This window comes from Molothrus aeneus, chromosome Z (assembly GCF_037042795.1).
Source record: "Molothrus aeneus isolate 106 chromosome Z, BPBGC_Maene_1.0, whole genome shotgun sequence".
NCBI classification, from domain to species: domain Eukaryota; kingdom Metazoa; phylum Chordata; class Aves; order Passeriformes; family Icteridae; genus Molothrus; species Molothrus aeneus.
The window spans coordinates 37,814,780-37,836,872 of record NC_089680.1 but is presented as its reverse complement, the minus strand read 5'-3'; the positions used below and the strand labels follow the sequence as shown (position 1 = coordinate 37,836,872).

Genomic DNA, 22,093 nt, shown 5'->3' with positions numbered 1-22,093 from the left:
TCGTTTGGTGCTCTCATTAGAGCAATTCAAGTTATATTGGTTTCTGTGATGCTTATGCTGAGAACTAATAGCTTATTGTGTATGTACCATTATGGCTTTGATGATGGGAGGTTGTTGTTGCTATCAAGAGATGTGTTCATTTCATAAATGGGATATCTGTCAGCAAAATAATGGTATAAAACATAATCATGTTTGCAAGGATTATATGAATGCTTGGAAAAGAATCCTTGTTAAAAGTTTTGGCATCAAGTGGAAGTTTTCTTCTACTTTTCCTTTCTATCCATTTCACATAACATCTGGGAAAATAGTTTTTTTCTCTCTGAGACATCATCTTTGCTGTCCCCAAGAACACATTTATGATTGCAATTATTTTTGAATAAATGGAAGAAACCCAATTTCATTCTTATAAAAGTTAGGACTACATTTGGGTCTTTTTAGAGACTGTATTTTTCTTCTTTAATTTTTCCTTGCATTTAGGAAGGTGAACCACATAGTAATGTATTTTGTGTATAAGTTGTTAATGTTATGATGAATGTCTCAGAGTAAGTTGGTTCTTAAATTTGAGAAAGTGACAGCCACACTGATAAGCTTTGCTCTGCTTTCCTAGACAAAAAATGCTTCTTGTTGAACAGTACCATACTGCTTATACCATCATAAACTTAATAATAGCCCATTTTTTACATAACCTTTTCAAGCAAACAGAAGGTACTGTAATAAAATCTGTAATAAAGTATCATCTTACATCTGGAAATTTAGTAACCCAAAAGACAAGTGGGTGATAGGGGTCTCAGAGCTGTCTTATACTTGAGACAGGCTTCCTGTTACCCATATCACTTGGAATTCTCTACTTCCACTATTTTTCCCTGTAGAATGTAGATGGGAGTACATTTTGCAAAAAGAGATGATTGCAAAGCTCATAAGTAAATGCTTCAGATTTTTGATGCTAGCTCAGTACTGTGGGTGGAAAACTTTCATGGATTTTGACAGTTTTTAGTATAGACTGTCTTTGCTCTTCTCAGTGGAGGGCAATAATTCTGAGAGAAACCAATGGCACAGTAGTAAGGTAATTCTCATTGCTACACACAGCAACCTCTCCTCTTTGTGTGAGTGTTAATGCTCAGCTAGTAGATTGACTCATCTTTCATTCCCAGGAGTACAGATAATAGAACAAAAAACCTCCAAAGGCTTTGACACATGTATGTGCCAGCTGCCTTTGTAGCAAGTGAGCACAAAAATTAGCTTTGACTTTGACAATAGACATGGTCATGCAAGACAATCAACATTCCGTGTCAACAGAGAAAATAATTTTAAAATTGCATTTTCTTAGATTATTGATACCCATAATCCTGGCCTAGATATTCAGTGATTAGGAAATTACACGTAGTCCCCCCAGTCATGAATTGAGAAATGAAGTATTAACATTTCAGTATCTTCCAAAACCGGATGTTGTTTTTTCCCCCCTCAGCTAAGTCTCCTGCAGAAAGAAAGAAAAATCAATTAAAAAAAACCAACCAAACAACAAAAAACCCACAAAAAATCAAAAAAACAAACCAACCAAAAAACCCCCCAAAAAACCCCCAAGCCAAACAAAACAAAACAAAACAACAAAACAAAACTAAACTAAACTACACCCAAACCCAAAAAAAACCCCAAAACCAACAATAAACCAACAAAAACCAACAAAAGATATTTTTCCTCAGAGAGAGGGCTGCCTGCACAGCCTTGCTGGCTGGGCTGGGCTGGGCTGGGCTGGAACCAGACTTTGCTGCTGATCCCTGTAAGTCCTGCAGGCACAGCACACTGGAGACCTGGAAGCCCTGGAGCTCATACAGTAAATGCAGTTCTAATTCACAGAAAGTCAGGTGGCTTTAATTACAGGGGCAGACAGATTTAAACCACACACTAGGCATGAAGAGAGATAAGCAGATCTTTTTATCACGAAGAAATGTGAGACAATATCTGTGTTGTGCAATGCATTCCTGTCAGACACTCTCTTCCTCCTTAGAGGATTTTAATTCATGTTTCAGGGGAAGTTCCTTTTTGCCAGCTACAGGCATAATTTCATTATTGGAAAATGGTATTAAATTTTAAAATGGAGTTGGTACAAAGAAAACTGGACTTAAAGAAGATTCAGGCTTTTTGTTTTCTGAGAGAGATAACAAACTGTCAGTAATAAGATAACTTACCTTCCCTTTGGGCATTCAAAGATGGCTCCCATTATAACAATTAGATTTTTGTTATAGGTTTTCCACAAAAACATTTTTTCTAGGAAAACCACCTATCCTTCTGTCCAGAGTAGACAAGGATTTAGCCATTTTCTTAGCACTGTAGTATACTACAATATTAAGAGAAATCTATAATCACGTTTTAAATAACGTGGTAGTTACTTCCATATCAAATGTATAAATTCCAAGTCTATCAAATTCCAACAGGAAATTTTCCCAGAAATAGCTGTACTGCAGTTTGGTTTATCCAGCTTGAACTCATTCCTGCTACTGCTGTCAAGTTCAATGATCTCAAATATCTTAGCCTCCCTGTACCCTATTACAGTGAGGCTGTAAAGTGGCCCTGCAGGTATTTGTGTGTTCCACATGTGAGCTGAACCTTGCAGAATTTAGTGTAGAAGGATTTGTGCAGGAGCAATCATTGCTGGGCATGTGGAGGCTGGGGCTCGTATGGTTGAGTGAGCAGCTGAAGAGTGCATGGTAAAAAAGTAGTGACACCTTTGGAGCAGTTCTATTAAGCTTTCAGGAATGTGGCCTGGCGTCCAGGAAATGGCACTTTTAAAGTAGTTTCTTTTTACACCAAAAAGCTATTTCCAGCCTTTATTTGCACAATGTATGTATAATGGCCTGTCATTCTGAAATTGCTGTCTCTGCTCTAGTTGTCAGACCTGTGTGCAAAGATTTGCTTTTTTGTAGTTCACTTCACTTAGATTTCAGAACAGTTTGCACTATCATGCAGCTAAGTGGGGGCTCTTCTTAGGGTTTCTGTTCACTTCTCTTTCCACTGAAGGGTAAGGGCTCATGTCTCTTGGGATAAGTGTAGATTAACTTACTGTAAAATTTTTACTCCTTTTAATGGTATACTGGAAAGTTTGGGGTTTGCTTTTGCTTGCTTCATTTTCAGTTAGATATTGCAGTGGTTGGAAGGTATGCTAGATGTGTTTAATTTTGGCATGGGACTAGCCCCAAAGGAGATTAATTTGGAGACACTGATATGTTAAAGTAAACTCCAGAATGCAGGCCAGCCAGGCAGATTCATTTAAACATGGATGTGAGTCAAACAAAATACTAGATCCCAAATCCAGCCAAACTCTGGTATCAAGTTCACCTTAGAATTCTAATGCTCTGCTTCATTACTGCTGCATTACAACTTCCAGGCCACAGCATAAAAGCATTTGTCCCATCTCTGTAAATTTATCAACCTAAATTCAGCTTTGGAGAAACCATAAGAACAGCACATCAGACCAAAGAGCTGGCACTCAGGGTGTATTCAGGGCGGGAAGGGGTGCCACTGCAGCCTGGAGTCAGAATATAACTATATGGGTAAGGGGGCATGGCATAAAGCTGTCCAGCATGGCACTGGACCTGGCTGGATCCAGAAGCAGCTCTCAGCACAGTCAGAGATTTGAGGGCAAGACTATTCCCTTGCACATCTACATCCAGGACTAGATGTGGACACAAGGCAGCAGGTGTGGTAGTGGGTGTTAATGTGCAATTCACAAAGCACATACATATTACATGGAGGCAGTTATTGCTCAGGTGCCTTATATACTTCCTAGATACCTGCATTTTTGCTTGCTCATCAGACCTATTTAATCACCTATTTCTCCTAATTCTCTTCAGCTTCCAACTGATGTCCCACCCACATGCTATCTGTGATGGCCACATAAAGGAGACACGGAAAAAAAATTTAAAAACAGGAATGTTATTAATCCCTATTTTTTTTCTGACTCAATTTGCCACATGAATAGATATTATAGGATTTAGGATATAGAGAAGGAAAAAAATTACCTGATGGAGAACTGGGAAGTGAGGGAAGGCAGGGAGGGCACAAAAGCACATGGTGAGACCTATCAGAGTCTAAGCCATTCATCAGTTTGTCTGAAGAAGTCCTAGTACAGACTTTGTAAGAGAGCCTTTGGTTAGAACCTGTGTTCCAGGGATCATCCAGCAAAGCCTGGCAGCTGTCTTTGTTGTCCAGCAAGTTGTGCTCACTCCTACTCATTTGAGATTTGAATGGAAAATGATGGGTACTGGAGCTGGAGGAGAAGCTTGACATTTTGCTCTGGGAAGCAGTTAGGAAGGAATTGCCTGCAGTGATTGGGGGGAAGCTCTGGGTGGTGATGGGTGGGAGTCCCTGACATACTGATTTCTTCTTTTCTGCTATGAAGTACTTAGTGTCTGTGCTCTTTCTTTCAAAGTCAGGGGTGGTCTTACACGCATCTGGAATGTCTTTGCAATTTTTATTCATAATGCAATCAAAACGGGTGATGATATCATCTACTTCTGAGGCCTCTTTTCCAGGATATTGATCCCTGCTTCTCTCCTTGTGACTGGTTTTCTGATCATCTTTCTTCTTTTTGCAAGAGAAGATCTGGTTCAGAATACTGAATCGTCCTTCTTTCTTTATAAGTCTGTTGTTCTGGGAGTGCAACTGATGAACAGACTCAGATCTACTGGAAATACAAAACAAAATGTGATGTCAATACTACCAAACAATGAGAAAATACCATGTGTGTTACTCCATTAAAGAAGGAATATTCTGTCCGGATATATTTGCATGGGTGGTTCAAGAAAATTAGGATCCCAAATTTGTAATTAAAAGACTGAAAATGCTACTGTGTTAATTCACTCTTATAGGTGAATTGTCTCACAATCATCCTAATGATTGTAACTTAGCACAGCTATCTGGGAAAAAAACAAACACATTTTTGTGGCTTCAGTATCTACCAGATGTGAAGATCTAATGATAATGAGAAGAACATGCTGTGATCTTTTAAATCAGGTATTTGTATTATGTCATACTTGGAAAAAGGTTTTTCTGGTCATTGCAAACACTGTAAAAAAAGGCACTAGTTCTCCATTCCTACTGTCCCTCTCCCCTTTCCTTTTTCCTCTTTCCCGTTTGCCCTTTCCCTTGCCTTGCTTGTGCTAAAGAGGTCCAGCGCAGTTTCAGATTGGTCAAGATAATTACCTACACTAGTGTTGTTGCCTTTTCCAAACTAGAAATGAAACTCAAGATAATTTTAATATGGGAGGTAATATAAAAGTGGACCTTTATTGAGGGTCTTCAGGAGCAGTTATGGAAAGAAGTCCACAAAAGCCCACTGCCACAAGGGTGGCATTTTTATAAGTTTTAGGAAATTAGCATAATTGATAAAAAGCACCAATTAGGAGGACGGGTGCTGATGGAATCCCCCCCCCCGCCCCAGATCAAGCCCCTTCTCTGGAGCCCCTCTCTTGGTACTAGCTGTACTCTGTCCATGAGAATGTATCTCACAGCGTTGTTCTCAATCTTGGTAGCCAGGAAGAACCAAGACAGCATGGGGCCTTGTTCCCCATGGGACTTGGAGCTCTGGAATTTATTTTGTCTTTCTGCCTAGGGAAAGGCCATGGAAAATTACTGGGAAAACTAGCCACTCTGTACTAGGCTACAGAGCTACAAATAAAAATATGAAGAATGCAGAGAACATATAAAAGAGAAAAAAGCAAAACCAAAAATGGTGTCAGTATTGCTGTTAGTGGTTTTGAGATGAAATTTTGGTTAATTTCTGACCTTCTCTAATAGACAGAGTGCAGGAAAAAGGGAGAGGTAATATTATCTGTGTCTCGCATAATACTAACTTCTGACAGGGAAGGAGGGGAAAGTGCAAAGAAATGGTGAGATAAATGTAAGTGCATACTTGAAGCAGAAGAACGGAAACTAACTAGACAACAGCTAACCAATTAGCTGCTGAAAAAGGAAGAATACAAAGAAAGGAAGATTGTAACCAATAAGTCTTTTGTTATACTTTTTAACAGACAAGAACTCAGAATAAGAAAACACATCAAGGTAAAGAACTAAAGAAGGCTAGAATAATACTACCAAACCCTTACTCTGAGGAAGAAAACTTGAGATTTATTTTATTTTCTGTAAAATCTGATTTTGTGTTCAGTCTATCTGTCCATCTGATTATATGAGCACACAGATAGTGTGCAGAGATTTCAAAGAAGTGGAAGTTACATTTATCTGAGGGTTGAAATTATTCTGTTATACAAATTTTCTACATGAAGGTGACTGAGCAAGAGCTATACACACTTGCTCTTCATAGCCCTCTGCTGCTTGCTAGAGCAGTATTCAACCTCAGTGAAGAGTCTTTGTGAAGAGAACTGATTGTAATGTTTCAGCATTAGTGGAAAATGAAACAAGTATTGCCTATGGATCAAGGAAACACCACTGAAGGCCCAAACCCTTCAGGAGTATTCAAAACCCAACAAATTTGTTTTCTAGTCAGCGGCAACATGTGAGCAAGATGTGAACTTTACTTTTACCTGCTGTCCTGAGTCAGCAGCTTGATGCATGCCGTGTGCCCACAGTATATTGCATATGTCAGAGGAGTGTTTTCATTGATGTCTCGAGGGCTGCTGTCTATCCCCAGTTCCAGCAGTGTCTGCACACAGTCAGCTTTCCCTGCTGCTGCAGCCCAGTGCAAAGGAGTCCTACAGGAAAGGGAGAGTATAATTAAAATAGATGAATAGATTTACAATCGAAGCTATTAATGACATAGCGAGGGGTGCACAGGATATACTTGTGCAGATTAATAATATACATTTTAAGAAATTCTCCAGCCAACTGCTGTAGATGCATTTATTTAGTTGCAGATAAAGTAGATATGGGGCTGCAGAATGCCTATACCTTATACAATAGCATCTCTTCCACAGCTGGAATTGTAGACTAGGAAACTAGGAAAGTTTTCAGACTAGAATTTGAAAAAAACCTTCACAGTGTCCACTGCATAGGGGTAAACTCTTCTCATCTTTAAAGCAAGCACAATTGGCCATGGTTGGCAGAGGACTCTCCATGAGGGTAATTAGAGAATCCTCTCCCAGATGAATGACAAGGACTGAACACATCTACCAGACTGCCACTTTGCCAGTTTCTGAGTTCTATGACAGGCACAGAACAGAGCACATAAAATTGCTTTGAATCTCTGCAGAAGAATCAAACTGATTTTGTTGTTGGCATAAAATCTGCATTTTGTATTTAGAAACTTTTGTCCAGTTTCCAAATTGCTCTTGTGAAAAACCTGAAAGCACAGACAACATCACAAAAGAAGTGTTTAAGAATAAAAAAAATAAAATAGAAATTTTCCTTTCTATTCCTTTTCAGTCCCAGTGATTTCAGATTGGGTGCAATCAGAAACACAAGAGAATGAAAATCTTATAGATGTGTTTGTAAGAAAAGCTTACCTTTTCCCTCTCCAAGTATAATATATTCTGTGGAAATATCTGAGCACGTGGAATAGGTGCTCATGTCTTAATGAACTTTGAAGTGTAGGCAATCTTCTCCCTTTGCTCTTCTTTCCATAGAAACACAGCCTGCTCAACTACATTTTAATGATGTTTAGAAACTGCTCCAGAACCCTGTTCATTTTATTTCTGTTCCATTTTATTGCACTTTTCCATATTATTTTAAGAACCTAAAGACTTAAGCCAAGAAAACCTTGGCTTTTGCTTCACTGAGCAGAATAATCAATGTGAATAGCCAGCTGGTTCTCTTTGCATTAAATAAATTTATGAGCAAAATTCCAAGGAAGGTAGGTGTGGGGTGAAAAAGAGGAAAGATGACTCTTCTGAACTTATGAAATAGAGATTTAATCGCAGAAGAAATCACAGGTATTTTCAGAATGGAAGGTGAGGGTCCTCTGGTCCTGTAGGAGGATGATATTTTCATCTTAAATACAACAAGAGAACACTGCCATTTCTTAAATACAAATAATAGCAGCATCCTGGCTTCAAGTTGCAGGATTCTATTGTATTGTTTTAAAAAGAATGTTCACTTTTGATTGAAAGAAACTTAGGTGAGTCGTGGCAAAGTCCTTACAGAAATAAGCTCTTTTTCTAGAACAAATAGAAAACTAAATATAATTCTTTCTAGTCAGTTATGGTACTAAGTAGAATACATGTGAGCTGGACTGGTTTGCAGTGTTTCTGAGAAAGCACAGCTCTCTGTGGAGTGCAGGGCATTACTAGGCCATGGCCTGTGAAACAGGAAACATGATTACAAGACAGAGCTGGTCTCAGATTATTAGAAAGGGAGCAGCAATTTCAGAGTTTCCATGGTTACCTGTCATCCACATCAAGGGCCTGCAGGTTGCACTTTGGGACTTTAGCCAGTTCACTGATGATATCACTGTAGCCTGCAGCAGCAGCAATGTGCATGCATGTTTTGCCATTCTCATCATCACAATTTATTATTGATGGTCCCTGCCAGTGGTCCAGAATGATGGAACACAGAATCCTGTTGCCACTCTGGAAGGAAGTTCAGAGAAGGAAAGTGTTTTACAATGGAGCACACAACAGGCTGCATCTTCTCTGCCAGAGAATGCTAAATACAGTAATGGTATTCCTCTGTGTGCACACCAGAATCTCCAGATATGAAAGCCAAAATCTTCCAATCTCCAGTTGGGAATTATGCTTACTTTCTGAATTTTCTAAAACACTCTGAACACTGGAAAAATAACAAATAATGAACCACTGCAGATATCTCCAGAAGTTGTAGAGTGTAAATTGCTTAATAGAAATTACTTGTGATTTTTGCTGTTTTGCTAAGCCAGAGTCCAGAAACACAAGCTTATATTTTTCAATAGAAATTTAGGGCTGAAAGGAACCTCAGAAAACCAACCCATATCTGTAAGTCTGTCTCAGTACACTTAGAAAAGCCATGTCAAATATTTGTTCAAGTGCTTCTTGAAAACTTTCTTAGCTAGTTTGCTCTGGTGTCTGGTGTCTTAATAGAAAGTCGACGTTGTTCTCTAACCTGCAAATGAAATGCAACATTTTATATCCTACCTTAGTGGAAACAGAGCAAAAGAATTCATTACTTTTTTATAACAACAGAAACACAAGGTTGCAAAGGTCTTTCTGTACCATCAAATTCAATCCCTGCAATCACTTGAAGCTATGTTACATCATTCCTCTTATAAATTTTGTCCATTAAAGGCAATTAGGTTCCTTTTGCCCCCATTACTCTCAAAGGAACACAGTTCAAGAACTTCTTTGTTTTTATAATTTGTATCTCTAAATTCTATTCACACTCAGGGCTGATTATATCCTTTGTTTCTGTTCCAGCATTATTATTTGGATTAAATACTCCTTTCCTCTTACTGGTACTTGTTCTTCAGATGTATTTATAAGCAATCATCACATCTCTTTTGAATTGTTCTCTTGCTGCTCTAAGCAATCATGGTCTTCTAAAGCTTTTTTTTTAAATATGCTTTCTGTTTCTCTCATTAACCTGGTAACCCATTTCCTATTGTGTTTTAGTTGTGTTTCCTTGAAGAGAGATGATTAAAATTGTACTAGTCATACAAAGATGTTTTTGCCAGATCTTGTACAGCAACACTGCTCTTCCTTATTTGTGTTAGAAATACCTCTTTTGGTATGTCACAGAACAGCATTTTCCTCATTCACAGCTGCGTCCCATTAGAAGCTCCTAGTCATTTTGGAATGACCCTTTACACCTCAGTACTTCCTTAAGTTTTTTTCCAAGAATAGAGTTTCTAGTTTTGGGGAGGACCTTCTGTTACTAACACCAAAGTGCCTGATTTATACATTTTATCCTATCCAATTTTGTCCCATTTATATTGCTCAAGATTTAAAGGTGATCCATAACCCTGTATGATATCCCCATTCCTTCCTGTTATTGTCTTTCAGTTTTTTATTATTGGCAGATTTTAACAGAAAGCTCCTGTATTATGTGTCAAGATATTATGAAAATATTAAACAAGAGTAATATCAAGTCTTATCCCTGAAAGTAATTTCCTTCCAGCCTCTATTCAATATTTAATCATACTCTTGTTTTCTGGATTTTAAGATACAATTTCTTTTGCTTCTCTGTACTTTTGTATCTTATTTTGTAAGATAGCTACTTATTCTAAATATATCTTTTAAAAATGGGTAGACATCCATTATCTCAAGACTCTACCATACACTTTTCCTCTCTGCTATTGGGATTCAGCTTCCTGTCATATTTTGCACCATTGAGAAGATACATTCCAGGTCCCTGGAACATTCTCATCTCACAACTATTCAGTCCAGCTGAGAATTTCCTTTATTTATCAAAACATATCCCCCTGAAATCAGGAATTTTGTTTTACATGTACTTTGCTTAATTTAGAGTCTAATCTTGATCATGTAATCCAAGCTTATTTTCTATGGCCAGCATTTTGTAACATCCTGATTAACCATGCTCAAATTAAGTTATAGTTGTCTGAACATCTAGTGAAAAGAGGAGTGTTGATCCTCATGTTCAGGAATACTGAGGTCCTATGAATAACTGTTGTTTTTATTGTCCAGTCCTTATGCCAGATACCAATATCCTCCATACTGGTAAAAATTCCCAGTTACATATTTTCATCATTAGCATCAGTGAAATCTCTAGTCACATTCAAGGCTAACTAAATCTAGAGGTCTATTGCATACTTCTAGGACTACCACAATAAATATCTATCTGTTATCATCCTTCTCTAAGTCAGTTTTGATACAAAAAATTATTTACATTAGTACCTTACTACTTCTGTATTTATGCTCTAGTGACTGTACTATTCCTCCGGTTTTACACTGTCTTGCTAAGTCCAAATTTCACACCCTGCAGCTGCAGTTTCAGTCCCTCCATGTTCTTGCACAACTCTTAGCATTCACATAATAAATTTCCCACTTCTCTGACCGGCATTTTATACTTTTACAGACTGTTCTGTCTCCCACCAATCTTCTGTTTTCTAGACTAAACAAACAATTTCAACCTCCCTGTGCAGGTCATGTTTTCCAATGCACTTATCATACTTGGTGCTTGCTTTTGGCCTGTTTCCAGTTTGTCTACAGTTTTTTTCAACCATGGCACTCCAAACAACACAATTATCCAGCAGAGGCTTCTCTCCTGACATTGAAAATGACTTCCTGCAACCCACAAGTACCATACTTTTGTTAATATGTCCCAGAATAATGTTTGTTTGATTTATATCAACACCATAACCTAAACTCTTCTCACTTTTGTAATCTGCTAGTCTATTACTCTTAATTTTGTGCAAAAACCTTTAATTTTTTCACAATTCTGTATACAGTGTTATTTTATTAACTTCAGTTAATTCCTACAGTTTCTCAAAATAATTTTGAATTTCATCCCTAGCCATGAAGTACTTGATGTCCCTGTAATTTGATTTTCACTGTGGGTTATATGTGTGCTCTGTATTTCGACACCTCATTATGGAACAAATAAAAACATTCTTATGATACACCCCTGGTTGGACAGTCTATGAGATATTCACCTCCAAAGATTATTTGAACTGTCTTGAATGTGGCTGATAGAGAATATATGATGTGTGATACAAGTCTCTGGTGGATTTTGATGGCATCACTCCTTCTTATTCCTCTATGGGACATCTTGGACAGAGTTCTGTGTCTATTATAGCAAGTTGTACGTATAAAAATTGTGTTATTGATGTTATTCAATGTGATTAAACTTGCATGTGATTAAACTTGCATTAAACTGCTCAAATGAGAAAGGAACAAAGAATTAGACTTTTAATGACCACTGTATTTGCCACATGCTTAGCAAGGCTTCTGTGCCATGTGATGAGTTTTATCTTGTCACTTTTCCAGAATTTTTGTGTTTTATTACATGGGATTAAAATGATTAATTGACATTCAAACATACTATACCTTATTAGATATAGAAGCCTCTTATCTGACGAAGTAGTAATTGCTTTGAAGATGGCTATAAAAATTCTGCCTTGTTTCAACAATTCAATCAAATTGTTACTTCCATTTTCTAAGTGATCAAGAATATTTCTTAATATTTGAACTTTCTACTGCATGAGATTTCTGGGCGACTGCTCAGTGGCTTTCCAGTTCTCTCTTCTTAGGAATGCCTCCTTATCTTTAAATTCCTCTTGGCTCTTTGAAATTGCATTCAAAATTCTCCAAAAATGCTTACAGTGCCCTTATTCTGTGATTGATAGCTTTGAGCTGTGGTTACCAAAAATGTAGTGTTCCTGTGGTAAATTTACTGCAGCACTATTTTTAGACCAGAATGTTGTCTGGTATATTTACCATAGGAAAATCATGTGTTTTTGTAACCTTACTGTACGCATCACTAAATTTCATGTTCCCTTTTTGTATTCAAATTCTTTACAGCAGAGATTAAAATGTTCTCAGAGATTATCAGTCATTTTTGCTATTTGTTTTTGCTTTTTTGTTTCTAAATAGTTTTGCAGGACTTTTCCCCACCCCTCCGCTGCTCCTCCCCCAGGACTTTTGTCCCATCTTACACTTTTATCTGCTTCCACCCGTTATTGATTCTCCTCAATGAAATTTTCTTCCTTAGATTCCTTATCTCAATTAAGCATACTTTATTGGTCCAGGGTGACTTGTCTCAAACCAGGATATTTATGAAGAAGAAATGTCCTAAAGCCTGTATCCCTGAGCCCCTGTAAGAAAAACTCTGTGCTTTATGCAAATTTTTGTCTGAGATTTGTATCATCTCCAGACAATGGCAAACAGCCAAATCACTAACAGATATTTAGCTCTGACACTTGATTACAACTCTGGTTTCTATAAGTTGGCTAATGAAAGTCAGACTTCTGAGACTTGTGTCTCTGAGTGCTTTCCAAATAAGAAAATAATTATTCAGGAAGTATCTATCTAATCAAGTACCATGAGGAGAATCCCAAACCTCTGGGACATTTTTCTAGTTTTGACACTTCTTTCAGCTATGTCTACTCAATTTATCCTCATTGTTACTACAACTACGGTTCTTACATTTCAGCCCTTTCTATGTCCAACTAATAAGCAGAACAATAATTTTACTTAAAAACTTTCTTGTCACTTACATAATATTTTACCATAACATTACATTTTATTCTGACAGGTTTTCAGTCATAAACATTGAGAAGTTTGTTTTTTGTTTATACTGCACTGTATAGATGGCTATTTTTTCCCCTCTTCAGAATATTCTAGTAAACTAGATAATGGGTTGTCAAAGAGGAGTCATATGAAAGAAGTCTGCTAAGCCTTCTACCAGTAATGATGAGGTGGTATGGGTAGAGGAACAAGCTATGGACCACTTAACTGGTCGCCTGAAACCCAGATAAAATACTTTTCTTCCAAGTAAATGCCTCTGGAGATTATATAGTTAGGTTGCATTAGTTCTCCTATATTTCCTGTCTGTTTGTATTAGCATGCAGTTTAAAGCTTTCCTATATCTATAGCCATCTTTGTCAGGAAAGTCCCCACAAGAAGCTCTTGATGTTGCTTCTTATCATTAGCATTGAACTTCAGGTCTGCCTGTGTTTTCCTCTTTTTCATTCTGTCATTTTCTGATTTTTCAATTATGAACCCAAAGCCACCCCCGAGTAGCTTGAGATTTTGAGCATTATTTCCCTCCTTTCTGCAGCAACGAACAAATACTATCACCATTGCACTACTCTGGGAGGTAACTCACTTTTACAAAAAAAGCAAAATTAATTACATTTACATAAGTACTTCCAGCTCCTTCCTGGAAACCATCCCTGGGTGCTGTTTGAGTTTTATGTTAGAGAATCCCTTTTGTCTTTCCTCTTATCCTTCACAAACAGACACACATAGAATACTTGAATCTGAAATCAACTGTAACACCAGCAGGACCATTAGAAAATAAAACAGGCAAATGAAATAAAAATCTTTTTCTCTTTGCTGAAATAAGGAAACATGAGCCATTTAAAGTATTTTTGAGCAACCTACAGCAAAATTTGAACAAATAACTTGTCTGTGGACTTTTTCCTTTATAACCCTAGATGAAACTATTATGTTGGTAAACACATCTTTCCCTTCAAATAACTTTTTAACCTTTTTCTTTATTCTAAAATTCAGTATTTACCAAAAGCAGAAGCCATTCCACATTATTTTCCACATGGTTCTCTTGACTGGATCTTGAAAAGCCTTGGTCTTTAACTCAAGACTATTCTGGCAGAAACTGTGTTTAGTTACAGCTATACTGGAAAAACTCAGCTATTCTTCCAATACATTCTTTTCCCTTATGTGATTAATTTCACTGATGTGCCATTTTCCTCATATTCACAGGCAGAACACTGGAGCAGTGCATCACATCATTACTTTTATTGTAATATGATTTAGAACTTCATCCTAGAATCAGAGCAAGATAAATGTTGCATCAGCTGTGAGGATAAGTCAGGTTGGAATCAGATATTAAGGCAGTTCTCAGAAATCTGTCTTGTGGTAGGTGCGGTGTCTGCTGTTTTAAGGATGGAGAATGCCAGACTCAAAAACAGAGACATAACATTGCTTCTAGTCTACAGCAAACAGTGCTGTGGGAAATGTCCTTATATTGGCAGTTTGGCTTACTGAAGAGTTTTGCACACATTGGTGCTTCCTGCCATGTATCGAGGACTTCCAGCACCTCCCACTTCTGCACCCAAGACTAGACAAAGCTAAGAAATGGAAACACCTTCACTCTACCTGATTTCCTGGCTGCTACATGGCTGAACTTGGCAGTGTAGAAGTGAGCAAAAATTCAGAGCACCCTGTGGTTTCTCTACCATGAGAGGACATGGAAAACTGGTCTCTGTGATGAGGAAAGAAGCAAGTCATAATACCATCTTCATCTTTCCTCCTGCCAGGAAAACTGTGCCAGAGAATCCCTGAATGCAGCCCAGGCACTTCACAGAGTGTATTTCTGATGGCAAACCAATACAAATTAACAACTCCTCTGACACCACTGTAGATATATTGGTGAGACTTAGTCAGCTCAGAGAGAAGCTCATTCGTCTTCTCCTAACCCAAGTGCTGCAGCTTTACACAGCCACTGAGACAGTATCTCTGCAGAGTCAGAGCGACACAGCTTGGCTTGACTTTGTGGCACTGTGGGAAAGAGAATGTGTTGCTGTACAAGAAAGTCCTGTGGTCCTCAGAGCATTGCTGCCTCTGGTACAGCTAGAGCATTTAAAATATTTTAAAAATATTTTTCCTTTTAGCAGCCTTAATGTGTGTTGGGAAAAAGTACCAAATGACAAAGGCAGTCATGGAGGCATGATTCTGGCTATCACATGTCCCTGCCTCTCTAACCGTCTCTTTGCTCAAACAAAACACTGCATGAAACACTGGCTAAGTCTCTCTGAGAATTTATTCTCCCTTGGAGTCTAAGTGCATATGATTTATTGTGTAAATGACTATGACTATGACTAAAATCACTTGGCAACTTTCCCCTGCTATTGCATTGTTGTAAGGACTGATTTCTCCAAATGAGCTGTTTACATGCTGTGGAAAAGACGTAATTTTTTAAATCTGCAGAAGAATAAGGATTTATTCTATCAGAGAAATGGAAGCATTTGTCTTCAAGTGCCTTTTGTCAGGCACAGGAGATCAGGACTTGTATAGATATGCAAGAAGTGTGTTGCATATACATCACTCATATTCTGGCATCCACTGTGCAGTTACACATAGACTGTGTGCTGGGAAGAGGTCTGGCAATTATTCTGTACCTACCTACAGGATCTGCCCAAGACAAATTCCTGCTAAGCTCAGTGGGAATTCTGCAGTTGATTACCTCAGACATTTGATTGGCGTGAACAATTACATTGTCTATGGCATGTTCACACTTGAAGGGCTTACTTTTTAACAGTTTATTATTTCAGTAAGAGTTTTTCTGATGATCTGGCTGTACTGATGAGTTTTTATATCAATACTGCAAGTCTGCAGATGATACAAAACTGGGAGGAGCTGTTGACAACCTTGAGGGCAGGAAGGCCCCGCAGAAAGACCTTGATAAATTAGAGAGATAGGCAACCATCAGCCATGCAGAGTTCAACACAGGAAAGTGCTGAATTGTGCCCCTGGGATGGGGCAGCCCTGGATGTACAGACAGACTGGGGGTTGAGAGGCTGCACAGCAGTGCCATGGAAAGGGCCCTGGGGCTCTGGTCCATGGCAAGTTGGACATGAGCCAGCAGTGCCCTGGCAGCCAGGAGGGCCAAGCGTGTCCTGGGGGCATCAGGGACAGCACCACCAGCCAGGCAAGGGAGGGGATTGTCCTGCTCTGCTCTGCACTGGGGCAGCCTCACCTTGAATGAGGTGCTGGGGGCACTTCTGGGTATCACAGTATAACCAAGTTAATAAACTATTAGAGAGCATCCAAAGGAGGGCAATGAAGATGGTGAATGGACTTCAAGAAAGCTGTATAAGGAACAGCTGAGGTCACCTGTTCTGTTCAGCCTGGAGGAGATGAGGGGAGACCTCACTGCAGTTACAACTTCCTTATGAGGGGAAGAGGAGGGGCAGACAGGCCTCTTTCTCTGTGGTGACCAGTGACATGATCCAAAGGAATGGCCTGAAGCTGTGTTGGGAGGTTTAGGTTGGATATCAGGAAAAGTTTCTTTACCAGTGGGAGTTTGGGCACTGGAACAGGCTTCCCAGGGAAGTAGTCACAGCACCATCCTGCCAGAGTTCAAGAAGAGTTTGGATAATGCTCTCAGGCACAGTGTGACTCTTGGGGTGACCTGTGCAGGGCCAGGAGTTAGACTCAATCCTTGTGAGTCTCTTCCAACTCAGCTTATTCTGTGACAACTTAAAATGAAGAAATAGTTTGCAGCTACATAAAAAATGAAGCAGCACTTAGGAATATCCTTCAGCACTGGAATTTAGCTGTCTGTACCAAATAATTCTCAAAATCCTCTCTGGCATTGTTTAGGCCTGGGTCAATGAATACTTTCCCTACCAGTTCCTGGAGGTAAAATGAGTACCAGATCATTGCCAGTAAGTGGTCTGTGTATGACCATCCTGCTTGAGTAAGAGAGTATAGCAGTAGGGACACAGGTTGTCCCATGATAGTTTGTCTCAGTGCCAGAGCCAAGACTCAAGCACATTTAATTCACTTTTGTAGACAGTGTCACAAATATTTAGGGCACTTAATGGAAAAAACTTCTGCTGGTATTAAAGCAAGTTTATTTCTTACTCAAAACTATTTGCAAATTCTTCTATCTTGTTTTGTAACTTGACAGCTCACTCTGTAGATCCCTGCTTCTATGTAATGTTCCAGGCTCCACAAGCAAGAGTTGTACCATTGCTAGAATGACAATATTTACAAAAGAAGGTGATTTTAAAAGTGTATATTTAAAAAATGAAACTTGAATATCTTTTTGACTTGTTAACAGTCAAAAATGTCTTTAAAGCTTAGTGACATAAAAAAAGGAAATCGCTATTCCTCCTTTCAAGCCATCTTTAGAAAACTGCATGAAACAAGGAGAAATAAAGTACAACTTTGCAGGGAAAGAAATCTGCCTGAAACCAACTAGACAGTGAACCATGCCCAGCAAATGCACCTTTTCTGGTCAGTCCAACAACAGACATATCTGCAGTAGAGAAACACTCACTGGGTTTTAAGGTGGCTTTGGAAGTCTCTCTAAATTCTTCCACTGTATATAGCCCACATGAAAAAATGGGTGATGGGCAGAGACAAGGAGAGAAGTGATCCCTTGGGAGAGATTCTGAGCCATGACTCATTTCTCTGGCCCCTTCCTCTGCTCTGGCTGGATAGCCAGCTGTGTCCTCAAGATGTCCTGCAGCAACAGAGACATTCTTTCCTAGAAATCCTGGCATTTAAGTGTGATTTCACCTTCCAGCCAATTACAGAGAAACTGCGGTGCTTGGCCAACCAAACACAAATTAATACTTACTTATGCATTTCTTTTACAGTGTGTTTTATATATACAGGTATTTCACTCTCTTCTCTGGAAACAGAGGAATGAAATAACTGCATTGTTGCTATGGAACAAATACTAGTGCTTCTAATTTTTTTAAAACTTTGCACTCCAAATCAGCCTATTTAAAAATCATAAGCATGTCACCCTATGGCAGATTGTTATTTTTAATAGTTTCTTTCTAGTTGCATTCTTTTTATTCCTACAGGTTTGTATTTCTTCACTTAAAAAAAAATCTGGGTTTTTTTTGTGTATCCTTTAGTAGAAAGCTGATATTTTCATGTAATCATTTGACTTTGGGAGCCAGAGACTGAGAACAAGACAAAGAAAATTCTGGTAAAAATGATGACAACTGGCAAGGCAATGTAGCAAGATTCCAAATCTTCCCAGCTGTTTCCAAGGTACTACTTATACTGTTACAGTATAGAACTGTGTAGCATCATAATCCATGCTGTATGGTATATTTTATATTATATTTTACCAGGATTTCAATAATACCATTATGTAGAATTGTAGAATGCCTTTACCCTTTGTTCCTGTATCAGTTACAGTTTTGTATTTCAAAGGTGTGTTTCCTTTTCACTACAGTAATTAATGCTGGCTGAAGTGAAAGGAGAGAAATACCTCCCGAGACACTTTTAAAAAGGCCTGTCTGCACCAGCACATAGAAATACTGCATATGTAAAAAATGTGGCATGAGATACTCTCACAGCAAACAGTAATGATCAGTGTTTTTGACACTGATACATTTGCACTTAAGATGTGAACTTGAATGGCAGGAGACTTGAGTTTCTCAAAAGACCAGGCCTTGGTGTGGGCAAGGTCTGTCTGGCTACATGGATGGGACTGATCATCCCATGATGCCTGATGGAAGACAAAATCACACACATGCAGTTTTGGAAAGAGTCAGCACAGAACAATGATTTCATATGAAATATGCCTCATGCTCATGAATTTGGGGTTCAATGGTGGGCAATGATTTTCGTATGGTCCTACTGTGTGTTTCAGCAGAGTGTGAACAAAGTGCCTCTTTCCTGCAACTTCTGAAACAAGTTTCTGTGCAGTGTCTGGTCTTCCCCTCACTGCATTTAAAAAAAAAAAGAAATTAAACACAGGGCCCTATTCAGCCAAAAATAACCCCTGCAGCTGTACTGCCTGAGCTCTGTGAGTCTCTTGTTCTCTGAAGATATTTATACAATTCTTAAAGGAAAAATATCTCCTTTCCAGCAGTCACAGAGGAGGCAATTAGACATAACGATGATCCCATCGAGCAGAGCTGTTGTTCTGTTCTGTGTCACAGCAGAGAAAGTTGTGCCCGTCCACAGTATCCAAATCTCCTGGGCCTAAATGGGCAGCAGAGAGCACTGGCTGCAAGTTGTTTTCTTGGCCAAGAGTTTTCTTATTTGAGTAAGAGAAATGTAGAAATGTGAACAAATCTATTTCATGCTCTGGTATTTCAAATGCCACTTCTGGACTTAGAATGTGGAGAAGCATGTGGAAGGAAGAAGTAACTTAAAGGGTTTCACGGCAGAAATCTCACAATAAGGAAAAAAGGGGTGCATGTGTGTCATTCTGCAGGCTTCCTCTTGATTTCCGGGAGCAGCTTAAAGGAAAAGAGGGCATTTGTGAGTTCCTTCCACCTGAGGCCAAGTGGGTTTTGTGCAGTTTCCGTTTCCCCATTTCTCAAGACTTTTTCTGCACATTTGTGAGAGAAGGGTGGAGGTGAGAGTTAACAATGGAATTAGATAATGAAACATACAAAATACACAATCAGGGAAAGCTTTCCCCTCAGGAAAGGAGGGGAACTCTGAGGGTTATAAAGTGGATTCACTTTTGTCTTTCTGTTTGTCAGACAGGTTGTCCCCAGACCTATGATATAGACCACTGGCTATCACACAGAAGTTGGCATGGGATTCAGATGTTTCCCACTGGAAGCAGGTAGAACTGGAATATGCCTGGTGAAAATGCACAACAGGTAGTAGAGTAGATACCTTTAATCTTCTAAGGCAAATAACAAGTCTAATTTAAGACTGATTAAAGAAGAACAAAACTTTTGAAATATTACCAGTTTCAGAGGTCAAAATATACCTCTTCAAAATATACTTCAGAAAAAAAAAGTTAGGCCTATTATATGTTAATCATTTTTGTGAGGCTGTGGTTGAAGATTATTTGTTCAGATGTCCTTGCCCCGTAATAAATATCGTATATGGCAGTTCAGAATTTCAAATTTCCTTGCTGACACTTCTTTTAAGAAGAGAAAACTTAGACCAAAAGATGAGAATGCAAACATTTGGTAATTGTATGAAAACGTTGCTGGATTTTTTGTGTGAGTTCTATTTTGGTTTACCTGTTGTGCATGTGTTTTGAACATTGGTACTGGAATTTGCTATGCTTAGACAGCACATGAAAACATACAATTTCATCCAGGCAGTTTTCTGCACTAAACTAGGAAAACCAGTAAATTATGCTGTATTTGACATCACTTATTAACACAATTACATAATACAGTTTTTAATGCCATATTAAATCTGTATGGTTTGTTTCTCTAATGATGGCCTGAGTATTTGACAGTGCTCTTTTGCACATGAGATAGAAACACACAGTTCAACAGGAAATGTGTTTAGCTCCATGTCTTCTCCAGTCTCCAGAGAAGTAGGGTCTCAACCCTTCAGATAATTCTTTCATAGCTGTAGCTCTTTAAATATGTTTTCACTTGTGTTTATGCTGTTTTATTCCCAAAGGCCTTTGCCAAGTAAGCTGCTAGTTTCTGCAACCCTTATTTAGTGAAAAAAAAAATAGGCATAAGTTCAACATGAAGCATACATGTAGTCCCACTTGAGATAAATGAAAACTTTGGGTCAACAGGGCTAAGCTTCTATTAGGTATGCCTTGGTCTCCAAAGAAGATGCTAGACCCTTGATCTCTACCCACTGGCAAAACGCTGGGGCTTAGTGGGCATTTTTAGCATCCAATCTCCTTGTTCCACAGCCCAAACCACTTCCTTAGAAGTGTGTAGGACACCACAATAGCCAACTCAGTTCAATAAACATCCCACTGGGACTGTGTTGTGGCTCACCTGTACTGCCCAGTGCAGAGCTGTTTTGAAGTCCTTGTCCACCAGAGTTGGGTCTGCTCCCTTGTGCAGCAGAGTCTGGGTATGCTGGGGTCTATTGTGGAATGCAGCCCAGTGGAGTGAAGTCATTCCCTGCAAGCCACAAACCGAGGGCAAATTATTGTCACCCATAGGAGCACCCTTTAAGTCTATGTAGATAAGCTAGGCAGCCCTGAAACCATCCAGGGTGGACACATTTTTCCCTCTTCACCCTGATTTGGAATATTTAGTAGCAGCTTCTGAATTAGTGGAGTCACAGGGGGAACCAAGCAATTAGCTTTTTGGAATTATTACAGAAAATGGATACAAACACAAATGCTTCCTCCATATGTGCCTATAGCCTGTTATACGTAACATGTGGTCAAGGCCATGATGGCTGGGGGGACAGTTCCTCCCAGCTCAGGGAGGAACTTTTCTTGAATCCTGCAAGAAAAGCCTGGTTTAGGCTGTTGCTTTGGCATTACACAGCATGATGTTTGTGCTTGGTCTTATCTTTGATCCAAAAAAAATATTATAAGCTATTACTGCAGCTGGCACTAGTCAGCAAGCTAAAGAACTGGCAGAGTGATGCCCACAAGAAAGTCACAATATAAACATTTATATATTTACTCTTCAGGGAGAAAACAAAGCAAATGGTAGGTTATTCAGCTGCATTTTTATTCCATCTTAGCTACATCCTATCAGTCTTAATAGATCAGAGAATTCATGGCCTATATTTGCACCTTCAGCATTCTTACACTCACCTGTATTTTACTCTATATCCATAATAATTAAGATTTTCTGTATAAATTGACTAATTTATTATGTTTCTAACAAATTTCTAGTGTTTTCAGGTGTGGCAACGTTTTCCTTTCGGTAGGTGCTGTTTCCTCTCTTATGAGAAAAAATGCATTTCAAGGGTCTTGCCTGATTTCCAAAAGGATAAAAAGCATTAAAAAAAAAAAAAAAAGAAAATAGAAAAAAAAAAGTTGAGTGGAAAAGCAATTAAAACTTTAACTAGAACTCCAATAAAGCCAGTTGGTAACAACC

The 22,093-nt window shown here is 38.7% G+C and overlaps 1 protein-coding gene across 6 annotated transcripts in view; it reads right to left on the bottom strand.

Annotated features, from left to right (window-relative positions):
* The window catches only part of ANKRD55 (ankyrin repeat domain 55), a 47,386-nt gene that overhangs the window by 7,721 nt on the left and 17,572 nt on the right, over positions 1–22,093 (bottom strand). For 3 of the 6 annotated variants that reach the window (XM_066569222.1, XM_066569223.1, XM_066569219.1), the window contains exons 6-10: positions 21,029–21,157; positions 8,332–8,516; positions 6,537–6,704; positions 4,017–4,681; positions 1,421–1,474 (exon numbers count right to left, since the gene is read on the bottom strand). In XM_066569222.1, the coding sequence (XP_066425319.1) occupies positions 1,421–1,474; positions 4,017–4,681; positions 6,537–6,704; positions 8,332–8,516; positions 21,029–21,157 (1,201 nt within the window). Of the gene's footprint in view, positions 1–1,338; positions 1,475–4,016; positions 4,682–6,536; positions 6,705–8,331; positions 8,517–21,028; positions 21,158–22,093 lie in introns of all 6 variants that reach the window. The other 3 variants (XR_010785301.1, XM_066569220.1, XM_066569221.1) reach the window with 3 other exon arrangements.